General features: G+C 59.7%; 2 protein-coding genes across 3 annotated transcripts; both read right to left on the bottom strand.

The window, feature by feature from the left end:
- Positions 1–4,506: 4,506 nt before the first annotated feature.
- Positions 4,507–23,751, bottom strand: SCAMP4 (secretory carrier membrane protein 4). 2 transcript variants are annotated; one of them, XM_036847200.1, is made up of 7 exons: positions 23,666–23,751; positions 17,041–17,089; positions 15,633–15,761; positions 15,187–15,343; positions 13,067–13,168; positions 7,842–7,959; positions 4,507–6,164 (listed from the first exon to the last, which is right to left on the bottom strand). In XM_036847200.1, the coding sequence occupies exons 2-7, from the start codon at positions 17,045–17,047 to the stop codon at positions 5,985–5,987; spliced, it is 693 nt and encodes a 230-aa protein (XP_036703095.1). In that variant the 5' UTR covers positions 17,048–17,089; positions 23,666–23,751; the 3' UTR covers positions 4,507–5,984. The 2 variants fall into 2 exon arrangements, with proteins under 2 accessions (XP_036703095.1, XP_036703094.1); XM_036847199.1 differs by lacking the exon at positions 23,666–23,751 and adding an exon at positions 18,720–18,845.
- ADAT3 (adenosine deaminase tRNA specific 3) lies at positions 18,795–23,751 on the bottom strand. The gene is made up of 2 exons (XM_036847198.1): positions 23,666–23,751; positions 18,795–20,162 (listed from the first exon to the last, which is right to left on the bottom strand). The coding sequence occupies exon 2, from the start codon at positions 19,883–19,885 to the stop codon at positions 18,833–18,835; it is 1,053 nt and encodes a 350-aa protein (XP_036703093.1). The 5' UTR covers positions 19,886–20,162; positions 23,666–23,751; the 3' UTR covers positions 18,795–18,832.
- Positions 23,752–26,979: the final 3,228 nt, after the last annotated feature.

Raw genomic sequence — 26,979 nt, 5'->3', positions numbered from 1 at the left:
ACCAGGGATCAAACCCATGTCCCCTGCATTGGCAGGCAGATTCTTTATCCACTGTGCCACCAGGGAAGTCCAGGTCTGCTCTTTTAAACCACGCTGTTTGTGTTAATTTGTTACAGCAGCCCCAGGAGACTAAAACAGCCACTGAACAGTCCTGTTCGGGATTTGGAGCCTGGAGCCAGCTCACACCAGCTCACTCCAGGGACGAGGCCGTGGTCCTACCCTCTCACCACGCAGGATGCTTTAGAAGATGATGTTCTATTAGCATCTCTTGGTCCTCACAGCCACCTTCGCTCCTGGTCCGGGGTCTGATTCAGGGTCCCCAGCCACCCACCAATTCCTTGGGCATCTGCTAAGTTCCTATAAATCAATTTACTCTGAAAAATCAATTCCAGTGAATTCCTGGGCCGTCTCGAGACAGCCGGAGTTGGTTTCTGATGCTTGAGGCGAGATGCCCGGCTTACCCAATGGGTGAACAGAAGTCACGAGGCAGTGGGGAGACATTCTGGGTTGTGGGTGAAGGACCTGGTTGGTGACGGCTGGGGTCACAGGAGCAGAGATGAAGACTGGCCAGGCGACAGGACAACCCGTCTGTGTGTGTGTCTGGGGACGGCTGTAACAAAGCATCCAGACTGGGTGGCTTCAACAACAGAGATTTACTCTCTCCTGGTTCTGGAGACCGGAAGTCCAAGGTTGAGGTGTCCCTCTGAAGGGGAGAGGGGAGGCCCTTCTCTGAGCTTCTGGTGGTTCCTTGGCTGTGGCAGCATCACTTCAACCACCCCCGGTGTTCTCTCTGCCTGCGTGTCCGAACTCCCCCTTGGATAAGGACACCAGCCATAGTGCATTTGGACCACCCCATTCCACTATAGTCTCATTTTAACTAATTCCACATGCAATGACCCTATTTCCAAATATGCTCCCAGTGAGGTCCTAGGGTTTAGGACCTAAACATACAAATTTGCGGGGGGGTGGGGGGTGACGGGGAGAAACAATTCAATTCATAACAAGACACAAACACATTCCCCACAAAAACACACACACGCGCACGTGCACACACACAGACGCAGGCACACAGACCAGCACTCTCCACCTGAGGGCAGAGTCAAGGCCCCCCGGCCCCCAGCCCAGGTGTGTGAGCTGGAGGATGAACGCCCCTAGCACCCCCGCCCCCGTGGGCAGACAACCTGAGGCAGGGTCCTCGAGGGACTGAGCCCTCCTGACTGCCCACGGCTGTGACCTGCTCATTTATGACTTCCGCCTCCCTGGTAAACCTTTCACCCTCAATCTGTGTCTCGGATCCAAAACATCCTGCTGCAAAGGAGCCGACGGGAGAATCCAGCTCCTCCTCTCTGAAGCCACAAGTCAGAGATTCGAAAAATGAAAGCAATGTCACTCATCCTTTTATTTTTATTTTTATTTTTGGAAAATGTGGTTTTTAAAAATGTTAAAATGCAGGCATAGAAAACAAACTTATGGTTACCAAAGGGGGAAGGGGGGGGATAAATTAGGAATTTGGGATTAACATATACACACTACAGTATATAAAATAAACAACAAGGACCTACTGTATAGCACAGGGAACTATATTCAATACCTTTTAATAACCTATAATGGAACACACCACTGTAAAGCAATTACACTCCAATAAAGATGTTAAAAAAAAAACCAAACCTATAATGGAAAAGAATCTGAAAAAGAATAGATATATATGTATGTATACCTGTATCACTTTGCTATATACCTGAAACTAACATAACATTGTAAATCAACTATACTTAAAAAAAAAAAAGTTCAAATGTAATGAGTTTATTTTTTAAATGACATTAACAAATGTTTCAAAATTTTCTGTCTTCAATCCTAATATAGTAAATAACAGTACTGAGCTGGGAGAGGCAGGAAGGGTCCCCCCAAAGGTCTCAGAGGGAGCAGGGCCCTGTGACACCTCAGCCTTGCGCTCAGGCCTCCAGAACGTGGGCGTCAATTCCCGCCGTGTTAAGCCACCCAGTCTGTGGTCATCTGTTACGTGGACCTTGCCACCTGCCCCCTGGCCCCTGGGTCTTTGTTGATGAAGGCACAGCATCTAAACCCAGATTCCCCGCCCCCCAGCTGATGAGCTTTCTTTGAGAGAGTAGGTTCGGAGTAAACTCGACGAATCAAATGTAATCTTGATCAATCATTCATTTTCTCCATAGCAAAGTTAAATCACTTCCACTTACCTTTTTTTTTTTTTTTTGGCCACGCCGTGCAGCATGTGGGATCTAGTTCCCTGACCAGGGGTCAAACCTGGGCCCCCTGTATTGGGAGCGCAGAGTCTCAACCACTAGACGCCCAGGCAAGTCCCCTTCTAAAAACTTTCTGGTGTTTTTTGTTTCATGTTCTTACTCCTGGAAGTGACTTCCATCAGCATCGATGCTTTGGGATGAAACTGAGGGTACCTGATCCCTCAATCACATTAAAAAAAAACCAAAAAACCTTCATCAAGTTTTCTAGTTCAGTTGCTGCTCTTGACTTCCACTGAGAACAGATTTGCCAGGTCAAATCTTGCAGCTAAAGCAGGGATCTCACCCAGGTGGTCCTGCCCCCAGGGGACATGGGGCCACGTTTGGGGACGTCTGTGGCCATCACGACTGGGGGGCTACTGGCATCAAGGGGGTGGGGCCAGCAAGGCTGCTCCACACCCCGCAGCACCCCGGACAGTCCTCAGAAGATGCTCCAGTCCGTGTCCGCAGTGCCCAGGGGACCCCGAGCTAGAGGACGGCTGGCGAGAAGCTGTCAGCTATCAACTACTCACCATTGGCAGGACCCGCCTGGTCCGCCGGCCTCCTGTCACCAGAAGTGACCTGTCCCTGCTCCTGACCAAGGTCAGCCCCTCTCCTCGGATCCCACTAAGGATGCTCTCAGCCCAGCCTCCCCTGCAGGAAGGCTCCCACGGGCGTCTCCAGGTGCCCTGCCCCCACCCTCACCTGCGCCCCTTCCCCCATGAATGATGCTCTCGTCCATCCCAGGGACCCATCCCCAGAGCCAAGCCCCTTGGTGCAGGCTCGGTTCTCTTTCCCTGGACGGGCTGAGCGGTGGCCCGGAACCCGTGAGCTTACTTGGAAACAGGGTCTTTTCAGATGTACTAAAGGTAAGGATCCAGCTGAGATCATGCTGGACGTGGGGTGGGCCCCAAATCCAAAGATTGTTTCCTCGTAAGAGAAAGAAGAGAAGGCTGTGAGGACAGAGGCAGAGCCTGAGCGCCCCTGAGGGGGGAGAGGCAGGAAGGACCCTCCCCTGGAGTCTGGAGGGAGCGCGGTCCGGCCACACCTGGATCCAGAACCGGGAGTGATAAACCCTTCGTTTAGGTCCCAGGTCAGTGGTCCCGTCACGGCCGCCCCAGCAGACGGCCCCCTTCTTGACCTGGCTTTGGTCCCCTCACCTCCACCCTGTCCTGTGTCCCCCACGTCACCTCTGAGCCGAGGACGCAGATGCCCTTCCCCAGACCCGCATCCACCGTCCGGTGTCCGCCTGACCCGTGTCCCCCACGCCGACAGGCGAGCCCTACAGCGCGGCGCTCACGGCCTCCTTGCCTGCTCACCTCCCTGATATTCGCGGGGCGCCGGCGACCCAGCACCGCAGACTGCGCAGCTCACACACGTGTATCCCCTCAGCTCAGCAGGGCAGAGCCCGAGATCCGGGGTCCCAGGCTGGCTCCTGCCGAGGGACCACCTGCCCACCTCCGCCCCCGTTCTCCCCCGTCTTCCGGGGGTCCCCGCAACCCTGGGCTCGGAGCGGCCTCACCCCGTCTCTGCCTCCGCCTTCACACAGCCCCTCCCCGTGTGTGTCCAAACGGCCCCCTCTTCAGGACACCAGTCCTGCTGCGTTAGGACCACCTGTTCCCATGTGACCTCCCCTTAACTAACTACTCCCGCAAAGACCCCGTTCCCACACAGGTCCCACTCTGAGGTGCCGGGTAAGGACTTCACGTGAACTTGGGGGGATGCGAGGAAACCCACGCCACTTGCTCTGGGTTCCGTCTGCCTCCCTCTCTGCGGACTTCGTTTCCTTCCCCTGGTGTCCGTGGGGTAACAGACCCACCGCCGCTCTCCCGTGTCCACGCAGGGTGTCCACTCCACCACCAGGGCCCCCCGTGAGCCGGGCTGGGGCCCCTGCAGACCCGCACCGCTCTTATCCCAGCCACTTCAGCCCTCGTGTCTCCTTCACAGCAAGTGGCGCTGGTGTCTCACTTTCTGCAAATTTTTTCAGATGAAAGCTGTTGAGCATGAAGAAAATATGACTGAAAGCAAGAACACGAAGGGACATGGCTTGTGGGCGAGGCTGCCGGCTCCTCCGCGGTGGGTGGGGCAGGGTCCCAGGCAGGGGCGGCCGGCAGCGTGGACGGGACTCGGCCCAGCGCACAGCCTGGTCCTGGTTTATCCCGCCAGAGGCCGTGGGCGCTGGGATCCAGGGGAGGAAGGCCCCGGAGGTGATACCACGTGGCGCCAGAAACAGCCCCTGCGGAGGCTCCTCTGATGCAGAAAGGATGTCTTTATTTCCTGGATATTCTCACGTAACAAAAACCACAACGCACAGCGAGGAGCGGGGTGGGGGTGGGTGCTGTGGGCGATCCCGGCCTGGCTGACGCCTGCTCATCGCCCGTCACTGGCGGCGCCCCGCTCACGCAAGACTCGGCCCCACGGGGAGCGCGGCGCACGCCTCCGTCACGGGAGGTGGCCTTGGGGATGCAACGGGACCCAGGTTTCCCATCTCAGGGACCCATCAGGGTCCCAGACCCGGGCGCTTTCTCGCGGCCGCCTTCGGGCACCACGGGGCGGTCAGCACAAGTAGCCAAGCAAGCCGGCGGGGGCGTCGGGGGCGGCCCAGCTGGTGCGACAGGAAGGGTGTCCTGCCCCGAGGGCCGGGCGGCTAGGAGCTGAGGGGCAGCGTCCGGGGCGCCCGGGAGCCTGGACGGGGGCCCGTCCACTCACACAGGTGCAGGCTGCTTGTCTGGGAAGGAGCTGGAAGGACTGCAGGGCAGAGCGAAGGGGCGGGTTCAGATTCCTAATAAGGCACAGACTTGTCACTCTCCTCTGTCCCCTCGGGGACTCCAACTCCTGTCCCCGCGGCCCGGGGAGGGCTGCGTGGATGGCAGCCCACGAGCCTCGGGCCCAGCGCTCGGCCTGGGGCGCGCGCTCCGCGGAGATGCGTCTGGTTTCCCGTCTGCTTCCATCGGGGACTGACCGGCGGCTCCCCTCCCCCGCAGAGTGAGTTGGTCCCAGGTTTCAGATCTGACGAGGTCCTGCCTGAGGGTCTCAGCTCTAAGACCCCTCCGGGGGGGATGAGAGCGTCTCGGAATAAGCGTGGCCATGGGCAGGGGGACTGGAGGCAAGCTGCCAATGGACAGATGGACGGCCAGCCAGCCAGCCAGACAGGGTGAAGCTCAGATCGTGGCACTGAGGCGGCGAGTCCACAAGAGGACAAACATGTGGAGGACCCGGCTACCGTCGAGCCCCTCCGTCTCCCACCAGGGACCCGAACCTGGTGCTGGGAAGGCCTCCCTCTTTCCCTCTTACTGGAAGCTGGGTCAAGGGCGACCGCCCGGATGGAGGCCGGGAAGGGTGGACGCAGGCCGGGGCCCTTCTCCGCGTCAGCAGCTCTGGAAAGGGGGCAGCCGGCCCACCTCTGACCTGCAAGGCCCGGGTCAGCCCCCCGAGACCCTGAGGGGAGAGGGTGTGGCTGCAGCACAGTGGACATCACGGTGACTAAACGCATTCAGGACCACAGTGGGTGTCCTTCTGCTGGACAGCGGTGGCCGGACAGCTTCTGGGCAGAGCTCGCAGGGCGCCCTGCTCTCGGGAGTGAGGTGAATGCGGGGACGGGTCCCCGAGAGCCCCCGGGTCTGCCGTCCCGGCTGGCGGAGGGGCCTCACCAAACCCAGGGCGGCGGGAGTGGATGGCGAGGGGCAGGTGGGCCGGGGGAGGCTGGGCAGCGGGGCCGCCGGGCCCCCCCTAAGGCCACTGGCTGCCGCTGGCCGGGTAGCTGGGCACGGTGGGGTACTCGGGCAGGCTGTTCCCCGAGAAGTTGTTTGTACGGGCCTCCCGGGATGGCGGATTCCGCCAGGCGCCTGTGCTCCACTCCGTCTGCGCCTTCTGGAAGCTCCCGCCAGCCCCGCGGTAGATGCTGTGCACCTGCGGGGGTGGAAGAAAGGACAGTGGAGGGACCCACTTGGGTTCGAGGCGGGGCTTTTCTTAAACGGATGACAAACTGCGGGAACTTTAGAAAACGCGCAGAAGCTGAGACGGGGGCTCTGAAGGCCGTGCCTGCGCTGTGACCACTGCCTGCCCGTCCGAGGGTCTCCGCCGCCCCAGCAAAAAGGGGCTCGTCCAGGACAGGTCTGCGGCCTGGCGACCACCCAGTGACTCACCCCCCGGGGCACATCAGGCCCCAGGCCCCTGTGTTGCCAAGGGCATCTCTGCAATGACTTCCTCAGCAGAGACCTCTGGGGACGAACCACTGCCTCCTCCCCACCGTCCAGGAAGGCTGGGCCCCTCGGACACGGGGCTGGGCTATTTCTGGAAGTCCCGGCAAATCCACTAACTGAGAAGATGGTGTTTGTTTTAACTTGAGGCTCTTGAGCAGCGAAGCTGACGCTTTTGTCCTTTGTCTTTCTCCTGTGCAATGGCCTCCTGGCAAACCCCCAAACCGGGGCGGTGCTGGGGACCCCGACGGGGCAGCTCTGCTCTGGAGGACTCGCTCAGCTCGGAACCCCTCCCGTCTGCTGCTGAGATGTTCCTGGTGGAACCGCAGCTGTCCCTGCGTGGCCTTCGTCCCAGCATGTCCCCAAGCCTCCCGGGGCCTGCTTTCTGCTGGTTCCTCCTGCCCCCTTCGGGTCATCCATAGAGTCAGGGGACTTCAGGGGCAAACACGGAGGAGCAGGCACCCCTCTGTCCTTCCAGATGACCCAGGGCTCCGACGGAACAGTGCAGGCCTCAAAACCTGACAAACAGCTGAGATCCCACGGCACGGAGGCTGGAAGGGACTCAAAACCAGCTTTCAAGGGACTTCCCCAGCGGTCCAGTGGTCAGGACTCCGCATTTTCACTGCCGAGGGTTGAGGGTTCGATCCCCGGTCGGGGAGCTAAGATCCACAAGCCCCATGGCATGGGGGAAAAAAAAAAAAAGTCGGGGTAGGGCTGGCTTCCCTGAGCATTGGTACTGGGCGCATAGGAGGGGCACGGCCGAGAGGGTCACCTCCGGGAAGGCCAGGTGGACGCACCGTCAGCCTCGTCACCCGTCGGTTTCCACGTGGCCCCAGGATGCAGCCGATGCCCCCAGACTATAGGGCTCACGTTCCCGCTGGAAGCCTCCAAACGCCTGGAGTGGGGCTGTCCAGGGAGAGCCCGTATGGTGGAGCTGGTCGGCGCCAGCCCCTCACGGCCTGAGCGCTCAGGAGGAGGTGGGTGCGATGGACACAAGGAATTTTTAGTTTTAGTTAACTTTACTCAATTTGGATTTAACTGTAAACAGCGATTAGTGGCCAGTGGTGGCTTAAGTGGCAGTGTGGACCACCCTCTGGGACACGTGTGCTAGGGGCTCTGGCAGGCAGTGGTCACCATCGGCCACAGGGCGCTGTCTCCCTGAGTCCCTCCTCCGTGGAAGGCCATGTGGGCGGGAAGGCAGGGCCCTGGCCTGAGCAGTCGAGGGTCCGGACCACGGAGGGTGTGCCCTGCTGACAGCGCTCACTTCACCTCCCGACGCTCGGTCTCCTGCTCCCGAAACAGGGTAAGATGAGCCCCCGGGGGCTGGGAGGTCAGGACACAGGATGCGAGAGAGGAAGCGGGATGTCTCGGGACCTAGAGGAGTTACCTTCATGATCGTGATGGCCATCATGGTGGCCGACATGGAGAACATGATGGCCGGAAGCAGCATGACCACGGCGGCCCCGACACTGGTCTGGAAGAACCCGATCGCAGCCAGCCAACCACTGCAAGGGGCGAGAGGGCGTATGGGAGCCAGCATGACCGCCAGACAAGGGCCCACCATCCCTCATATGTAAAGAGCTCCAATTAAATCAACAAGAAAAAGGTAAATGACCGACAGAGAAAATGGACAATTCGCAAGGAGCAACAAACTTAGGAAGCGATGCTCGAACCCACCAACAACGATGTGCAAGTTAGAAAAAGTCTCGTTCTCACACCATTGTCCCGGCAAACATCGTGAGGGAATGAAGAAACAAACACTACCTTGTCAGTGTGGGGTGCACCCTCCCTGGAGGACAATGGGGTGTGACCTAGAACAAGACTTAAGCGCTCATTCTTTTTCCCCCAACTATTTCACTTGTAAAAATTTATGCACGGCCATTGTTTGTAAGAAGAAAAAGCTGAGGGTAACCTGTAACGCCCACTGGCTGGGAACGACTGGAACATCAGTTTACTAAGGAGACAGCAAAACAAGAGAAAGCTGGTGGTCCCTGGGTGCGTCCCGAGTCCACACGCGGAAGAACACCCATCTGGTCTCTGGGAGGGAGAGGCAGGAAATAGGGTGTTTTTGAGAATGTTTCTTCTTAGCAAGTAATGACACCGCATAGTTCAAGATTCAGGAAATTTTTAAAAATACACAATAGACAGTCTCTCTCCTGCCGACCCCCTCCCCAGCCCAGAGGGAACCGGTGTAGCTCATCTACTACGTATCCTTCCTGAGAGAGTTTATAAGATGTAGGCAACCCGCTGCAGGCACACATGAACAGGCCTCGCCCCTCTGTGAAACCAGGAGGGACGTCCTTGTGTACAAACAAGGACAGCAGAACACGCTGCTTTGCACTTTGAGGGGTATGAGCACAGCCGGGCGGCTGGGGGGCTCAGGTGGGTAGACAGGCAGCTAGGGCTGGGCCAGTGGGGGGCTGGATGCTGTCTGTGGGCTCCTGGGAGGGGAGGAGGGGCTGGCTCTGCTGAGGGAGGGGCCACTTTGGGGACCAATGATCTCACATCGGATCTGGGGCCATGAATCCTGGCCACTGGGGAGGGTGGGGCTGTAGGATGGGGACCTGCTCCACGGCCCAGCCTCCCAGAGGAACCGGCAGCCGGAGCTTCCAGAGAACAATCTCACCAACAGCCCAGGGTGACCCACTCAGGACAGTGGGTGATAAACCGGCCTCGACCAGCTACGCACAGACGTGCAGAGCCCGCTGCACCCACCAGGCGGGGCAGCCAAGGCAAGCGGCAGTGGGGGGAGGGCAGGGAGGATGACAGGCCTGGAGACAAGGCGGCGGGGACACGAGGGTGCCAGGTGCTCCCCCAAGGCCACTCGGCCAGGAGCTCGAGGGGACAGAGCCAGGGAGATGGGGACAGAAGGTGCAAAAGGACAGCACAGGGATGCAGCCTGCAAAAGCTATGGGAGGGCCTGGCAGCTCCTCAGACGGCTAAATAGTTACTGCGTCGCCCAGCAATTCCACAACCAGGTGGAAGAGAAACAAGGACACACATTCACACAGATACCTGTAGAAACTGCACAGCAGAACGACTAGCAATAACAGACAGGCACAGACAACCCAAGCGTCCACCCATGTGTCCGTGAACGGACACACATACCGTGTCCCTCCACACACGGGAGCATCACGCAGCCACGAAAAGGGGTGAAGCCCCGACACTCGCTACCACGTGGACGGACCCTGAGAACACGATGCTCAGTGAGAGAAGCCAGACACAGAAGGACACACGGTGTGTGATTCCATTGATGGGAAACGTCCAGAACAGGCAGATCCACAGACACAGAGAGTGGATGCGTGGTTGTCGGGCTGGGGAGGGGGTGGGGGTGACTGCTGATGGGGACGGGCTTCTTTTTGGGGTGATGGAATGTTCTGGAATTGGATAGAGGTGATGAACCTCTATCCTTGTAAATACACTGAAAACCACTGAATCGTGTGCTTAAAAGGCTGCCTTTCTGGCTGTGAAGGCACCTGGATAAAGCCCCTACCGTGGAGACTACAGACGGTCGAGCTCCCGGATCAGAGAGGCGTGCACACCTCACCTGGAGTCTGATGTGAACCAACCGCAAAGGCCAAACGTTAACAACCCACAGGGATTCCCGAGGGAAAGACCTGTCACGGAAACGCTGTGGAAACCCGTGACACCTGCAGGTGGGTAAGAGCACTGCACCCGCCACGTCTGGTCGTCTGGTCGAGGAGAGGACGTCAGACGTGGGTGGGGAGTTGGCTGAGTGGTGGGCGGTGTGCTCTGCCCCGGGTCGGTGAACCTCTAAGGAGCTCCACGTGAGAAGGTCACGAGAGGGCAAGAAAGACACATCTGAGCATCTGAGGTGCTGGGGTCACTGTTGGTTTCTTGGTGCAAAGCAGCATTGCGGCCTTTTATGTATAAGATGTCTCAGAGGTTTTAAAAGTCCACCTCCTGCACAGACTCACAGGGAAGCGTCTGGGGTGGGCAGGAAGGGACAGACCTGCGGGCCTGGGACTGGCTGGGAGCCGGTGCCCCCCGAAGGCATCCCCAAGGCTCCACACGCTGACCCCAGGTTGGTCCACTCGCTCCCTGGAGGTGACCTGCGGGACTGCGGCCACCTGGGCAGGAGGGTGAGACCCCAGGAACAGGGAGACCCCAGCCAGCCAGGAGGAGACCCCCGGAGTGGGCAGACCCCGGGCGGGGAGGCTCAGCAGCGGGGCAGACCCCAGGCTGGCCCATCAGGGTGAACGCAGACGGGCAGAGCTGCAGCTCCTCGGCCCCAGCCCCAGCACTGAGCCCCGAGGAGGCCCCCGGGCCAGGCGCCATCTACTCCACCACATCTGCGGAGCCCGGGGGTACCCATACGGGACCAGAGCCAGGACAGCTGCCCACCCTGGCAGGAAGGGGAGGGCCTTGGGTACCAGGTACCGAGCCTAACCCTGACCCTAACCCCTGCCCCCATCCACGCCCGTCCCCCTGTCTGCAGACTAGGAAGTCAGGAGACTCCTTCAAGGGGAGCAAATGAGCCAGCCCTTGGGAGGTGCCCAGGCCAGCCTGCACACCCAGGAGCACCGTCACCGTCACCGTCACCGTCACCGTCACCGTTGTTATTACGACCCCCCTCCCCCTCCCCACGACTTCCCAGACAAGGGCAACATCTCGGGGCAGCCCCCGCGCGAGGTGAGGTCACCAGCTGGGGAGGCCCCCACGGGAGGTGGGCAGGTCGGCTCCGATGTTCCCTTTCTGCAGACTGGGCCCCAAGGAAGGTGTGCGCCCTGCCCGTCCGCGCAGAAACCACGGCGATGGGGGGCCAGGCAGAAGGCGGCTGGGTGCCGGCGTGAGGCTGCGTCTGGAACCGGACCTCGGGGGCTCCCTGTCCCAACACCGCCTGTGCAAACGTGGGATCCACCCGGGCACCTACTCTCCCGCTGCATCTGGGGTCTCAGCCATGCCTGGGGGTCGCCCAGTGAATCCCTGCACCTGGCGTGGTCCTGGGGACCCCAGACCCGCATCTGGGAAGGCATCGGCCAAGAGGAGGCCCAGCATTCAGGGTCTGCTCACCACGCGGGGAGGGAGCGATGTCAGGAACCCGGAGAGACGCACCCTGGAAATGACGCTGGGTGACAGGCTCCATGCTGCGGAGGGGTGAAGGCCCGGCAGCAAATGGACACCGAGAGGCCGTGCAACCTCAGCGGGGCCTCAAGAACAAAAGGAGGGCTTCCCTGGTGGCGCCGTGGTTGAGAATCTGCCTGCGAATGCAGGGGACACGGGTTCGCGCCCTGGTCTGGGAAGATCCCACATGCCACAGAGCAACTGGGCCCGTGAGCCACACCTACTGAGCCTGCGCGTCTGGAGCCTGTGCTCTGCAACAAGAGAGGCCGCGATAGTGAGAGGCCCGCGCACCGCGATGAAGAGTGGCCCCCGCTTGCCGCAACTAGAGAAAGCCCTCGCACAGAAACGAAGACCCAACACAGCCATAAATAAATAAATAAAATTAAAAAGAAAAAAAAAAAGAACAAAAGGAGCGCGCACAGCTCACCACTGCCAAGGACACGTGGCGGCCGTCCCCGCGGACACGGCAGAGTGACGGGGACAGACACCTTGAAGGCAATGGCGACAGGCACCCCCCACCCAGGAGCCAGAAGATCCACCAGAGGGCGTGACCCAGAGGACTCCCCGCCGCTCACACGGGCAAGGTCCCGACACGCCGAGAAATTGTACCAAGAGATGTGGGGACACGCCCGGCGGCACATGAGGCAGGAAGAGCAACCGCCCAGTGCCACCTCTGGGCACTGCCTGCCGCAGACGGACCCGCTGCCCCGACAGTGCCACGTCCTGCTCCAGGGCCCCGAGGATGTGGCACCTTAGGTGGCAAAAGGGACTTTCCAGGTGGGATTAAGTTAAAGCCCCTGAGACAGGGATGACCCTGGATTCCCCGGGGGGTCTAGCGTCATCCCAGGGTCCCTATAAGAGGAAAGCGGGAGGGTCAGAGGCAGAGAGACGGGAGATGCGGCACTGCTGGATACGATAGAGATACGAGGATAGAGGACGGGGCTGCGAGCCAGGGAGGCGGCGCCTCTAGAAGCTGGAAAAGGCGGGAACCGATGCTCCCCTGGAGCCTCCAGAAGGACCAGCCCTGCCCACTCACAGGTTAAGTGAGTTCTGACCTCCAGAACGTGTCATAAGTTTCTTTCATTTCAAGTCACTAAATCTGGAGTAATTTGTTGCAGTAGCCACAGAAACCTCATATGATACCCCAAAAGCAAACAGATGGAAAATGGCTCACCCCCTAGATGGTAGGCCTAGGCACAGGTGGCCGCTCAGGGCAGGTCCTCGAGCTGCTCTCCCACCCCCCAGACACACCATGGACCATGCCTCCCAGGTCCTCCTGGGGCCGGGTGACCACGCACGACGCCCGCCGACGCGGCAGAAGGCGGGCGGATCCGCCACACCCAGCCCCCTGAGCCGGCACCTCCCTGGAGGGTTGACAAGAGCAAGGAGCAAACGTCAGGCCTCTCCCAGCTGTCGGAGTTTTGGGGTCCTCATCACAGAGCTCGGCCTGCACTAACGGTATGAGCAAGTGACTCGTGGCCCCAGAGCTGACCCCGCTTGTCGCGGGCTCTCGGGGGCCCTGCTTACCACGCGCCCCATCCCGAGAGGCCGACAGCCTGGATGATGGTCAGGACAAACTGGGCTCCGAAGATGAAGAAAAACGCCATGAAATTGAAGGAGCTGTCAGATCTGGAGAGAAGAAAAACAGCCATTACGGAGGCCAGAGAGGAAGAGGCAGAGGCTGCGGAGTGGGACGGCCCCTCCCCTGCAGTTCCCATCAGGAGGGGCCCGGCGCTGCCCTTCCCAGAGGACATCACCCAGACACACTCCTCCTGGGAAGGGAATTTAAGAGCCTCCTGTGTCCTAAGGGCATGCCCGCACCCGCGTGGCCCGAGGGAGGTTCATCGTGGATTTGAGGGGCTCTGCATGCTGGACCCATGCCTGCTGCCCCAGACAAGGGAGGCTGCACGGGGCTCACCCAGGCCACTTCCGGCTAATGAAAGGAGGGCAGGCGCCGGGGAACCCACAGCAGAGGAAGGGAGGGGGAGGCAGGGATGCTCGCGTAGCTCAGGGCTGCTCCCAGGCAGTCCCCGAAGCCCTCGGGGGTCACCATTCCTGCGCACAGTCGCACCAGCCAGCCTGGGGCCTCAAGCAACGGGCCCCTTTTGCTTCAGCACATGTGAGCGGGTTTCTGGTTCTTGCCTCCAAGAGGGCACCAGGGGCCCTGTATGACTCCCACTGAGTCTTGGATTCAGGGACCTTCCAGGGGCAAACATGGCACACACCTGAGTAGCAGGGGGCTGGCTGGGGGCAAACATTCACAGAGCAAGATTCACAGCACCCAAAAGGTGGCAATAACTCAAACGCCCATCAACGGATGATGGATAAACGACTGTGGGGGGACTTCCCTGGTGGCGCAGTGGTTGGGGGTCTGCCTGCCAGTGCAGGGGACGCGGGTTCAAGCGCTGGTCTGGGAGGATCCCACATGCCGCGGAGCAGCTGAGCCCGTGAGCCACAACTGCTGAGCTTGCGCGTCTGGAGTCTGTGCTCCGCAACAAGAGAGGCCGCGATAGTGAGAGGCCCGCGCACCGCGATGAAGAGTGGCCCTGGCTTGCCGCAACTGGAGAGGGTCCTCGCACAGAAACGAAGACCCAACACAGCCAAGAAATAAATAAATAAATAAATAAAGTGAAATTCCTTTAAAAAAAAAAAAAAGAATCCGCCTGCCAATGCAGGGGATGCGGGTTTGAGCCCTGGTCCAGGAAGATCCCACATGCCGCAGAGCAACAAAGCCCATGCGCCACAACTACTGAGCCTGCACTCTAGAGCCCGTGAGCCACAACTACTGAGCCCTTGTGCCACAACTACTGAAGCCCGTGCGCCTAGAGCCCGTGCTCAGCAACAGAAGCCACCGCGATGAGAAGCCCGCGCACTGCAACAAAGAGTAGCCCCTGCTCTCTGCAACTAAGGAAAGCCTGCACACAGCAACGAAGACCCAACACAGCCCAAAAAATACCCACGATATTATTTTTTTAAAAAAGACAAAAAAAACCTGTTGTTCCTCCACACATGGGAGCACCACTCAGCCACGAAAAGGGGTGAAGCCCTGACACTTGCTACAACGTGGATGGACCCTGAGAACACGATGCTCAGTGAGAGAAGCCAGACACAGAAGGACACACAGTGTGTGATTCCACTGACAGGAAACGTCCAGAACAGGCAGATCCACAGACACAGAGAGCAGGTTCATGGTTGTCAGGGGCTGGGGAGGGGGATGGGGGGATGCTAATGGGCACGAGGTTTCTCTTTGGGGTGACGGAATGTTCTGGAATTAGACAGTGGTGATGGTTGTACAACCTTGTGAAGATACTAGAAACACTGAACTGTTAAGCAGGTAAGCTGGATAATATGTAAAATGTTATCTCAATAAAATGAAGAAAAATGAACAAAACAGGCAACAGCTGGTTTTGGCCCATGGGCCACTGTCTGCAGAGCCGATATAAAGTGCCATCCCAACTGGACAAGAGGAAGGGGTGGCGCTCACGCCTGGGCCTGGCGGCAGATGCAGACCAGGATGCAGCCCACGCGGGGCTGGGCACGGAGGGGAGCGCACACGGTGAGGTATCCTGTTCCCCTCGGTTTGGGGCTCTCAGCACCAGACACTCCCCGAGGGCCCCTGGAGGGTGCGGGCTGCCCGCCCCACTCACCGGAAGGCCTTGTATGCGGGCCGGAACCAGCACACGTAGCTGCAGGGGGAGAACAGCAGCAGCCAGGCCAGGGCCAGGCCGAAGTTGGCTCCCGAGCCGCCGGCGATCCACCAGGCCAGGCAGGCGACGAGGTTGACGCCCAGGGTGGTGCAGTAGACTGGGGGGAGGGGGCGAGGGGGGAGAGAGGGGCTGAGCCGGGACACCCCCCACCCTGGACTGAGGCTCCCATGAGTGCAGGGACCGCGAGGCCAGAGAAGGGTCCAGGGGGCCCAGCCCCCCACCTGCTCCATGCACACCGGACAGGAGCTCATCAGAAAGGAGCTTTATTACCAAACCCTCAGGCTCTCACCGCCCGGGCACAGGGTGGCCTCCTAGCCTGTCCCTGTCCTGGGCTTGGGTCTCTGGGTGGTGCAGGTGGCCCTCCCATTCCTGCCCTGTCCACTCACACAGCCACAGGCGGTAGATCCTCTTCACCAGGACCTGGTGCTCGATAGGGATCTCGTCAGAGAAGTTCTGGTAGAAGCAGGGCTTCAGGGGGATGAACTTGGGCAGCGGGGGGAAGTTGTTCTCCTTTCCTGCAGGGACAGAGGAGCCAGAACAAAACCCACACTGCAATCAGCTCGTAGCGGCCCCAAAGATGCGCCCATCTGGTCCCAGGCCCTGTGGACATGTCACCCCACGGGGCAGAGGGCACTTTGCAGGTGGGACTAAGTTAAGGCCCCTGAGACGGGGATGACCCTGGATTCCCCGGGGAGCCCAGCATCATCACAGGGTCCTTATAAGAGGGAGGCGGGAGGGTCAGAGGCAGAGAGAGACGGGAGATGCTGCGCTGCTGGCTGTGAGGATGCAGGAGGGGCTGCGAGCCAGGGATGCGGCGCCTCCAGAAGCTGGAAAACGCAGGAACCGCTGCTCCCCTGGAGCCTCCGGAAGGACCAGCCCTGCCCACGCCTGGATTTAGCCCCGTGAGACCCCAGTCGGACTCCTGACCTCAGGACTGTCAGAGAACAAATTTTATTTAAATCACTGAGTTTGTGGTGATTTCTCAGAAGCCACAGGAACACACACAGACTCGATGGCGGGGCCCACGTGCCATTCACACCTTTGACTCCAGGGAAGGTTCTGGCACTCGGGACATATGAACTTCCCGGGGCGGCTGTAACAAACGACCACAGACTGGGGGGCTTAACGCAACAGAGATTTATCCATCTCCATTCTGGACACCAGATGACTGAAATCCAGGTGTGACAGGGCCGCGCTCCCTCCACACGCTCCAGGGGAGGGTCCTTCCTGCCCTTTCCAGCTTCTGGGGGTGTCCTGGGCTTGTGGACCCATCCCTCCAGTGTCCGCCCCCATCTTCCCTGGCTTCTGTGTGTCTGTGCCCACATTTCCTCCACACGCTCCAGGGGAGGGTCCTTCCTGCCCTTTCCAGCTTCTGGGGGTGTCCTGGGCTTGTGGACCCGTCCCTCCAGTGTCCGCCCCCATCTTCCCTGGCTTCTGCGTGTCTGTGCCCACATTTCCTCCTTCTTAGGACATCTGCCATGAGACATCAGGGCCACCCTATGCCACTGGGACCTCAAATTGAGTCACATCTGCAATAGGGTCCTGTTCCAGGGTCCCGGGGTCCGGACTTCATGGTTTTCAACACAAAACTTTTCCGGTCTTGCGTGTCCCCCCGCGCAGGGGCCGTGCTCATCTCTGTATGGCTCCATTTTAGCGCACGTGCTGCCGTGTCAGGCACTGCACGGGCCTCAAGGGGGACGTGATCCTGCCCGCAGCACAGCGTCCAGCACCCGAGCGCTTCCCAGAGGGGTGGAGAAGCCGGAACCCTCGCTGCGCGACGTGGCCAGGACTCACCTGACATTTCCGCTGTGAAGACAGGGCAGGGGTGGAAGCCTGCAGCCACCTGGAGGGGAGACAGTCACAGTCAGGGGGTCCCCATGGCTGCTGGGCGACCCCAACGCCAGCTGCAGACCCAGGGGGCCACCGCGGGCACCGTCCTAACCACCAAACCGTCCACAGGAGTATCTGGGCTCTTGGCCCAAAGGCTGGCCCAGCCCCGAACGTGCGATCCCAGTCACCACCTCACCTCAGAGCCCCCCGGGCAGCCTGGCACTTATGCGAGGGGAGGCATCAGGCCAGAGGATCCCGGCAACCCACCCCCACTGCCCTCCTGCCTCATCCCCCCCACCCCCCAAACTTCCCCTTTATCCACGGATGGCTCTGAGCACCTCCTATGGCCCCAAAGAGTCTCTGAATCACCGATAAATGGGTCCATGCTCATTGCTGTGTGACTTCAGGCAAACCACACAACCTCTCTGGTCTGTGGTTTTTGCCCCTGTGAGCCTTCCAAGGCCAAGGACCCCATTGCAATCCAAGTAAAATGCCAGGGGACAGGCCCGGCACGAAGCGGCCCTGCCCAGAAGGAGCCCAGGAGCCAGTGTCACAGAGCAGCCCCTCACAGGAGACACCACCAAGGCGCGTAACTGAGCTGAATTCACCTGTTCCACGAGGGCCCTGTGGGCAGATGGTGCCATCTTCAGGAAATGGGCCAGGCAATGTGGCCACGCCTGGTGCCCACCTGGCCCTCACGGTACAGCTGGGCCTGCACTGCCCCCTGCGCCTGGCACCAGAGTGAGTGGGGGAGCCCTGCCTGGAGGTGGTCCAGGTGGGAAGGATCCAGTGACCGAGAGTTCCCTGGGTCCACCCCCCGGCCCCCTGCTCAGCGAGGGACCCACCGGGACCCTCAGCCCAGCCCGGCCCTGCCCTCCTGCCTGCAGGCCCCACTGTCTGTCCACTGCTCCGGCTCTGGCCGAGCCCCCCTGCCCTGTCCCCACGGGCTGGGCGCATCCCCGGGCTGGGGGCTGGAGCGGGGGCTCAGAGCAGGGATGTCTCAGGGCCCTGTGGCACCGTGTGGTCAGTCAACGCGTGTCTGCTGGATGGACAAACAGGCTGCTCCGAGCCCCACGCACACGGGTCCTAGTGCTAACCCGCCTTGGAAGAGCCCAACGGCCCCTCTGGGGACCCGGTGGGCACCTGCGAAGGACGGGAAATTGATGTGGTCAGCTGAGTCCAGGCTGGCGGGGCTTCTCCCCAGAGCCCAGCCACAGCCTTCCAGACTCCGGGGGCCCCGCCCTGCCCATGCGTGGCTCAGAAGCTCGCCGCCCACCCCCCCACCCCAGTACAAGCCCAGGTGTCGGCGGAAGCAGCCACCCCGACCGAGGGACCCTCACTCCTCTGTCAACAGACAACGACCTGGTTTCTTTTTTTCTCTTGGCCGCACCGCGTGATACGTGGGATCTTATCGAACCTGCACCCCCTGCACTGGAAGCGCAGAGCCCCAACTACTGGACCGCCAGGGAAGTCCCAGACACCGACCTGGTTTTCAGTTGTTTATTTTCACACGTCAGAGCTGTTTCCTGACACCTGAGAAAAGCAGACACAATCCCGGTGGCCCCAGAAGCCCAGGTCTGAAGCTGCCTGGCTACTCGGCCCAGCTGGAGCCCCGCTATGCCCAAGCCCGGGGAAGAGCTCACCCAGACAGGCATGCACCCCACGCGCCGGCAGCAACAGCGCGAGTGTCCCCAAGCCGAGACGGGGCGGCAGCCTCTGGCAACATGAGGGAGGCCGAGGAAGGTCCGGGCCGGGCCTATGCGTCGGGGTCCAGCCGGCGGCACTGGGCCTCCAGCACGCCACAGAAGGCCTGGAAGCGGTGGTTGAGGTCCGGCTGGGCGTGGAGGCGGAAGCGGGTGCCCAGCGCGCCGTCCGGAGAGGGTGCCCCGTAGAAGACGCGCCGCACGCGGGAGTGGACCAGGGCCATGGCGCACATGGCGCAGGGCTCGCGGGTGACGTACAGGTCGTAGCCGGTGCACACGTAGGGCAGGCCATCGGCGTCCTCGTCCAGCTTGCGCACGGAGCCCGCGCGGACGCCCGGGGGGGCGGTGGCTGGGGCGAAGGAGCAGGCGGGGTGGGGTGCGAGGTCATAGGCGCCGCGGCCCTGGCCCCGGGCCACCAGGTCGATGCACACCATGGTGGCGTGCAGCAGGGGGCCGGCAGCGCTGCTGCAGTCGTGGCCCGTGGCCAGCACGCGGCCCGAGGCCGGCTCCACCACCACCGCCCCCACGGCCCGCAGGCCCCGCGAGGCCGCCTGCTGCGCGGCCCACACGGCCCGCTCCATGTGGCTCTGCATCGCCGCCCGCTCCTGCGCCGAGAAGAGCTGCCCGGCCAGGGCTCGGGTCACCTGCCGGTCCTCGTGGAAGGTGGTGGGCCAGTGAACGCGTGCCTCCTCGAACTGGCCCCTGGTCAGGGGCGGCCGCGCGGGCACGGGCACCAGGAAGGGCTGCCCCAGGCCGCGGGGGTCCACGGCCGGCGGCGGGAGGAGCTCGGCCAGTGATCGCATGCCCGCGGCCGGCCCCGCCAGGCACAGCAGCATCTCCAGCGCGTGTGGGCAGCCGGGGCGGGGGCTGGGTCGCACCCTCTTGAGGTGAGGCTGTGCGGGCAGTGGGTGGACGGCCGACACCTCCTTGAGGAGGCGTGAGGTCTGGCGCTTGTCCAGGACCGGCGCGGCATAGGCCAGCACCAGCTCCACAGCGCCAGACTGCTGCTCAGACAGGACCGGGAGGGCCTGCCATGCCGGCTCTCGCTCGGGGCTCCCGACCTTTGCGTCTCTGTGTGGCTCCACGGCGCCCGGGGTGGGGTCCATCCTCGGCGGGGCTCCGACTGCGGGGACAGACACCGGAGCAGGGCATCATCCTCAGCTGCGGGAGGCCTGCTGGGCCGGACGAGGGGTCGGTCCCAGGAGCGTGCCGAATCTGGAGGCTCGTCCAACCGAGCAAGACGCATCAGCGGTCGTGCTCTCACTCACGGCCTACTAACGCTTGCTTTGCACAGAGTTTAAACCGCCCTCGTCACGGTGTCTTTTTTCCCCCTTTTGCTCTGAGATGTTTCATGTTGGGAGAATGCACACCGGACCTCAGAGACTTAATACAAAAGAAAGAACGTAAACTGTCTCAGTTTTTTCTGTATTCTACAGATACCGAGGACCGTCTGCACTACACCGTTTTATATAAGGGCCTTGAGCATCCTCGGATTTTGTTATCCTTGGGGGTCCTGGAACCAGTTCCACATGGATACCGGGGAATGACTGTGTTGGCTACGTGCTGAAGTGGGAATACTCTGCCTGTCTCAGGTTAAAGAAACGTACTACTAACGTTAAGTTCACCTGTTTCTTCATACTTTTCAAAAACATGGCTTCTAAACGCTTCATCTCACATACATGCCCTGCATTACATTCCTACTGGTCAGGGCTGCCTTGGATGACGTTAGAGATGCACTACAGATGACCTTCGCGGGACCCCAGAGGATCTCGGTGCCATGCCCGCAGCGCCCTGCATCCTGGCGGCGTCTCGGAGTGGGCCAGCCCCTTCCGCCTCTCCCCCCGGACGAGGCTTTTGCTCCTGTGATGCACCCCGGCTCACAGGCCCCCCAGAGGACACGGTAGGTCCTCGCCCACCACCGCCTGTCCGAAGCTCACGATACGAGCTCGGCAAACGCACAGGACCAGGGGTGCAGGCGGCAGCTCTGAGAAGCGGCCAGCGTGGACGGCCCCTCGGGCGCCCATGACGCCCGTGCCAGGCGGGGCCCTCAGGAGGGTCTGGAGCACTGGCTCTGAATCTGCTCCCGGCACACACCGTGCCCAGGATGCCAGGGCCCGCACAGCCTGCCCCAGGCCACAAAAGCTCCCATTGTCTCCCGGGCAAGACAGACACAGTCCCGTTTGTGTCTCCAAGAATGCAAGCTCTGTCTGATCAAAATCAAACAAGCGACAAATACACGGGGCTGCCACTGGGACACTGCTGGCCGGGCTGCTGGCTCCCAGGGAGGATGCCTAAAAACCACAGCAGGCCACCGTCCGCTCCTAGGCGTGTGTCCAGGAGAACTGAGACCCACATCCACACAGGCACCTGCACATGCATGTTTGCAGCAGAGGGATTCACAGCAGCAAAAGGTGGACACAACCCAAATGTCCACAGAAAGATGGACAGATAAACGCAACGTGGTCCCTCCACACACGGGAGCATCACTCAGCCATGAAAAGGGGTGAAGCACTGACACTCGCTACAACGTGGACGGACCCTGAGAACACGATGCTCAGTGAGAGAAGCCAGACACAGAAGGACACACAGTGTGTGATTCCACCGATGGGAAACGTCCAGAACAGGCAAATCCACAGACACAGAGAGCGGCTTCGTGGTTGTCAGGGGCTGGTGGAGGGGATGGGGAATGACTGCTGATGGGGACAGAGTTCCTGTTGGGGGGATGGAATGTTCTGGAATTAGACAGACGTGATGATCACACAACATAGTAAATACACTAAAAAACACTCAAACATATACTTTAAGTGGGTGAACCACACAGTGTGTGAATCGTATCTCAGTAAAGCTGCTGCTCCTTGGGGGTGGTGGGGGACATCTGGTGGTCGCCAGGGCAGCCGGCCCCAAACGAGGCCCAGCACCTCATGACCGCTGCTGGTGCTGCAACCACTGCACGTTCTCACACTGCCGTGAACAGGCTCCCCGACTCCTTCCCATGACCCGGGACAGAGACTATGGGGCTGTTCCCTTTCTAGAGGCCAAGGAACTTGCCTGGGGCCACGTGGCTGGGAGGACAGAGCCAGGACCTGATGCTGAGGCCAGATGGCCAGGAGCTCCCCGACCCTGCCTTCTGAGCCCCAGACGATGGGGGTCCTGAGCCCCTTCTACAGATGAGAAACAGGGTCCGCAGAGGGTGACCCGCCCAGCGACTTGCTTCATCGTCCCCGGGGACCTAAGCACGCGCGCTCGGAGGCTGACCTGTTCCTCTTTTCGTCCTCGAAGCCCCGCATCCACCCCCAGCTCTGGGCGCCCCACTGCGCCCCACCCTCCCCGCTGTGCTCTTTGCTGCTCCCGCCAAGCTCAGGCCCTTCCCTGGGTGCGTCCACCTCCCTCTGCCTACAGCGAGGGCACCTCCTAAAGGTGCCTGTGCTCCAATGGGGCGGGCAGCCCCTGTCACAACTGTTTACATTTACGGTTGCAGCCTCTGCGGCGGGCACCGGCTGCCAAGCTCAGGGAGGGCTCAACTGCGTAGGGCAGGCCCTGGAGGGTCTGCAGAACCAGGGAGCCAGGACACCTAACAGCCAGTTCCCTCACTGGGTGCCCTGGAACTCCTTTGGTGCCCGCGGGCTGTGGGTCTGGGGTCCCAGGAGGCAACGGGGCTTATTCAGCAAGCTGAGTCAGGCTCTGAAGGTGACACCCAACCAGAGGAAGGGGCCTTATCTCACCCCTGGGTGTGTCCCGGCCCTGCCCGAAGCCCTCACCCAGCCCACATTTTCCTGGCTGAGACCTGGTGTTACCTGTCCTAACCCCACCCCCAGCTTCCCCCTCTGTGAAATGGGATCCACTGCCGCCATGCACGGCTGCCTGGGGCAGAAAGTGAGAAAATTCACAGGAGGCTCAGCGGCCCAGTGCCCTGTGACTGGCAGACTCCAGGAGGGCTCTTCGGAGGCGGTGACCCAGAGCTGGGCCTAGAAGGAGGGTGGGGAGCCCTGAACAGAAGGAACAGCCAGGGCTGGAGTCTCCGACGCTCACACCGCTCACACATTCCGGGTGGGCGCTGGTTTGAAATACGGTTTCCAGGACTCCGCCCCACAGAAGGGGGAGGGCCCCGAAATCTGCATTTCTGACAAGCTCCCCAACAGAGTGAGGTCTGCAGATAACATGCAGGACGCCTCGCTAAATTCGAATTCCAGATGAGCAGATAAATTTTTAGCATAAGTGTTGTGTCCCATGCAATCACTGGGATATACGTATTCTAAAATATATATGTATGTGTTGTTCACACAAAATTCCAATTTAAGGGGGCAACCTGCGTGTTTACTTGCAGAACCTGGCCACCCTATAAGTGGGCCTTCGCGCATGAAAATTCGAGAACCTCGTGCATGCGGGGTGTGGGAGAGATCCGAGGTCACAATTTTAAAAGGTCTTGAAAACTCACACTTTCCTTAAGTATCAGGAAGGATTATCAATGTTTAGGACGTACAGAAAGATTGGGGCCTTTCCCCCAAAGCGGGCGGGAAGCTGGTAAGTGGACAGTCCAGTGGACACCCGGGAGGCAGAGGGCTGGCCGCGATGACCCCAGGGCAAGGCACGCCAGAAACAGCTGGGGCACGGGGTCTCCACCACGGACGGCAGGGGCGCACGCACGCGCAGAAGGGCGATGGCGCGGAGAGCTGGGTCCCGCGGCCCGGCAGCCCCGCGAGCACGCGCACGCGCACACGCGCCGCTCCCCGCGCCCGCCCGAGGCGCGCACGAGCCCGGCCCAGTTTGCTTATTAGCTCCCCGCGCGGTCGGCGGCCGCCGCAGCCGCGACCCCCGCCCCAGCTCCCGCTCGCCCTCCGCGGGAGCCTGGGACGCAAGAGCCCGAGACCCCGGGGCCGTGCGCTTACCTGAGGAGACGGGCGGAAGCGCTGCGCTTCACCAAGTCTTAGCAACCGGCCCGCCTGCCCCGCCTCCGCCACCGCCTGGCGCCGCGGGGCACGACGGGAGCGTAGTTCCAGGGGCGGAGTCAGCGCGAGGCGGAGGCGGAGCCGGGACTACAATCCCCACAAGGCCGCGCGCGCGCGTGCCGCCTCACTCCGCCCCTTTCTTGAGCGCTGCTCCCGTGACCCGCAGGAGAGAGGGGCGAGCTCTGAGTCGAGGGTTCGAGACCCATCAGGGCGGTGGGAAAAGTCCGATCCTGGGCGCCCTTTGGGAAATCAGCAGAGTGAAGAGACTGAGGCGGAGGGGCACACGCCACCCGCTGCAGTCACTCCCCGAGTCCAGTTTGCTGCTGCCACGTGGCACCGGAGAGCCTGTTCCCGGAGACCAGGATGCGGTCTGGTTCCAGTTCTGCTCTGGGGCCCCAGCCGACTCCGGCCTCACTTTCCCATCTCTACAGTAGGCGAAAGGGACCTCTTGACTCTCCCAGGCAAAACATGCTAATTTTTTAAACATGCTAATGAGCAAATCCGGTTATTCATTCTGGTTAAAGAGGATAAACCCAGAGGGTCTCAACCAGGGGCAATTTGTCCCCCTACTCCCAGGGGACACTGGGCGATGTCTGGGGACATTTGTGGTTGTTACGCCTGGGGTTCCTCCTGGCATCAAAACCTGGGATGCTGCCAAACACCCCACAATGCATAGGACGGACGCCCCCAAAACAACCTCCCCAATTGTCCACAGTGCAGGGGGGGGTTGGAAGACCGTGGTTTAACCCCACTGCTAAGCAAGGAGAAAGATTTAGGTCTAGAAGGACCCTGAAGGGGGAAAATTTTCAATCTTTCCATTTTCTCCCTGCTCCCCTCCTGCAAGAACCAAGGAATCCCCTGCCAAGATCCGTTCAACGTCTACCCTTGGAAGGCGGTGGCTGGAGGGGAGAACCCACCTCCTGGGGTCCCCACCGCAGCCCAGCTCCTCAACCTTGCAGGACCCTGAGAGTCCAACCCCCTGTGTTTCTCCTCTTAATTTGCAAAGCATCTCCTGGTGTCCCAATCTATTCCTATGTGAAACAGCACTCCGGGAAACCATCCTGCTGGAAGCTAATCACTCTTTTCTTTTCTAAATACTCAGATTAATGTGTGCTTTAGTTTAACTTTTTTTTTTTTTTTAGAGACATCTTTCCATCCCTGTATGTCCCACTCAAGCTAGCCAAGCTAGCCAAGAGTCCCTGTTTTGCTGATTTTTTTTTTTTTTTTTTAATTTGTGGCCCTGCCGCACAGCTTGTTGGATCTTAGTTCCCCAACCAGGGATTGAACCTGGGCCCTTGGCAGTAGTGAAAGCACGGAGTCCTAACCACTGAACCGCCAGGGAATTCCCTGCTGATTTTTTTTTTTTAATGCTCTTTAATTGGTATGTTGTTAAAAGCAATGCCTAGGGGGCTTCCCTGGTGGCGCAGTGGTTGAGAATCTGCCTGCCAATGCAGGGGACACGGGTTCGAGCCCTGGTCTGGGAAGATCCCACATGCCACGGAGCGACTAGGCCCGTGAGCCACAATTGCTGAGCCTGCGCGTCTGGAGCCTGTGCTCCGTCCGCAGCAAGAGAGGCCGCGATTGTGAGAGGCCCGCGCACCGCGATGAAGAGTGGCCCCCACTTGCCGCAACTAGAGAAAGCCCTCGCACAGAAACGAAGACCCAACACAGTCATAAATAAATAAATAAAATTAAAAAAAAAAAGCAATGCCTAGATTATTTGCATCTAAAAAATGAATCTCTTCAATGTATCTTTCTGCTTATTTTTAATTTCTCAAAATGCAAAAACACATACAGGTATGGATGTAAAATGGTGCAGCTGCTGTGCAAAACATTGTGGTGGTTCTTCAAAAAGTTAAACAAAAAATTACCCAAAAATCCAGCAATTCCACTTCTGGGTATATACAGAAGAGAGTGGAAAGCAGGGACTTGAATGGATACTTGTACACCCAAGTTCATAGCAGCATTATCCACAATAGACAAAGGGTGGAAACAACTCAAATATCCGTCATCAGATGAATGGATGAACACAATGTGGTCCATCCATACAGCGGAATATTACTTAGCCATGAAAAGGAAGGAGATTCTGACACCTGCTATGACACGGATGAACCTTGAGGACGTGACGCTCAGTGAGAGAAGCCAGACACAGAAGCACAAATACTGTCTGATTCTGCTCACAGGGCATCCCTGGAGGAGTCACATCCAGAGAGACAGGAAGTAGATGGTGGGGTCAGGGGCTGGGGGAGGGGCTGGGGAGTGCCTGATAATGGGCATGGAGTTTCCTTTGGGGTGATAAATATGTTCCACAGTTAGATAGGACTGATGGTTATACAACATCGTGGATGTACTCTCTATCCCACCAAATTGTACTGTCGAAACAGTTAATTTTGTGTTGTGTGAAATTCTCCTGGAAACAAGAAAGACATAAAAGAGAGAAAAGAAATGATCCCTGTCTTCCTGCCTCTTGTTTGTATGCTGCCTTCATTTCCTTACCGGACAGGGACAGACAGGATTTCTGCAATCCTCTGGTTGCAACCTGACAGCTGCTGGCTGGCCTCCAACCCACCTGTCTACCAGTGGGGTCCCCTTGTCCAGGGACTCTGCTGTCAGGCTGTCCATGCAGACAAATGTCCGCCTACAACATGCATCCTCTGTGTCAACACAAAGAACTCCACTTTGGGGAGAAAAACCAACAAAGGCTCACTGAATCTTTCTTTTTTCTTTCTTTTCTTTTTTTTTTTTTTTTTTTTTTTGGTTGCACTGCACAGCAGCAGAATTTCGGGATCGAACCCGGGCCCGGCAGTGAAAGCACCGAGTCCTAACCACTGGACCGCCAGGGAATTTCCCTCCCATGCCCGCCACTGAATCTTTCCAATGGAAGTCACGCACCAAGTCTGTGCATCCACAGGGCACCAAGGTGGGGAGGGAGAGGCAGTGTGGCGGGGTGAGCAGAACAGGGCGCACACACATAACAGCTTGGTCCAGGGGTGTCTCATCCACTCGGGTACTTCCTGGTCATCGGCATGGATACAGCAGAGGGGGTGAGAGAGGGGGTGAGACTGGAGTCAGGGCATTGACTCCCAGGTGCACACCCCAGAGAATTAAAAACAGGGACTCAAATACTTGTACATGAGTGCTCCTAGCAGCTCTACTCGCAATAGCCCAGACCTGGAAGCAACCCAAGTGTCCATCGATGGACACGAGTGGATAAACAGAACAGGGGACTTCCGTACACTAGCGTATTATTCGAC

This window comes from Balaenoptera musculus, chromosome 3 (genome assembly GCF_009873245.2).
Source record: "Balaenoptera musculus isolate JJ_BM4_2016_0621 chromosome 3, mBalMus1.pri.v3, whole genome shotgun sequence".
NCBI classification, from domain to species: domain Eukaryota; kingdom Metazoa; phylum Chordata; class Mammalia; order Artiodactyla; family Balaenopteridae; genus Balaenoptera; species Balaenoptera musculus.
This window is presented reverse-complemented; position numbering and strand designations above follow the sequence as displayed.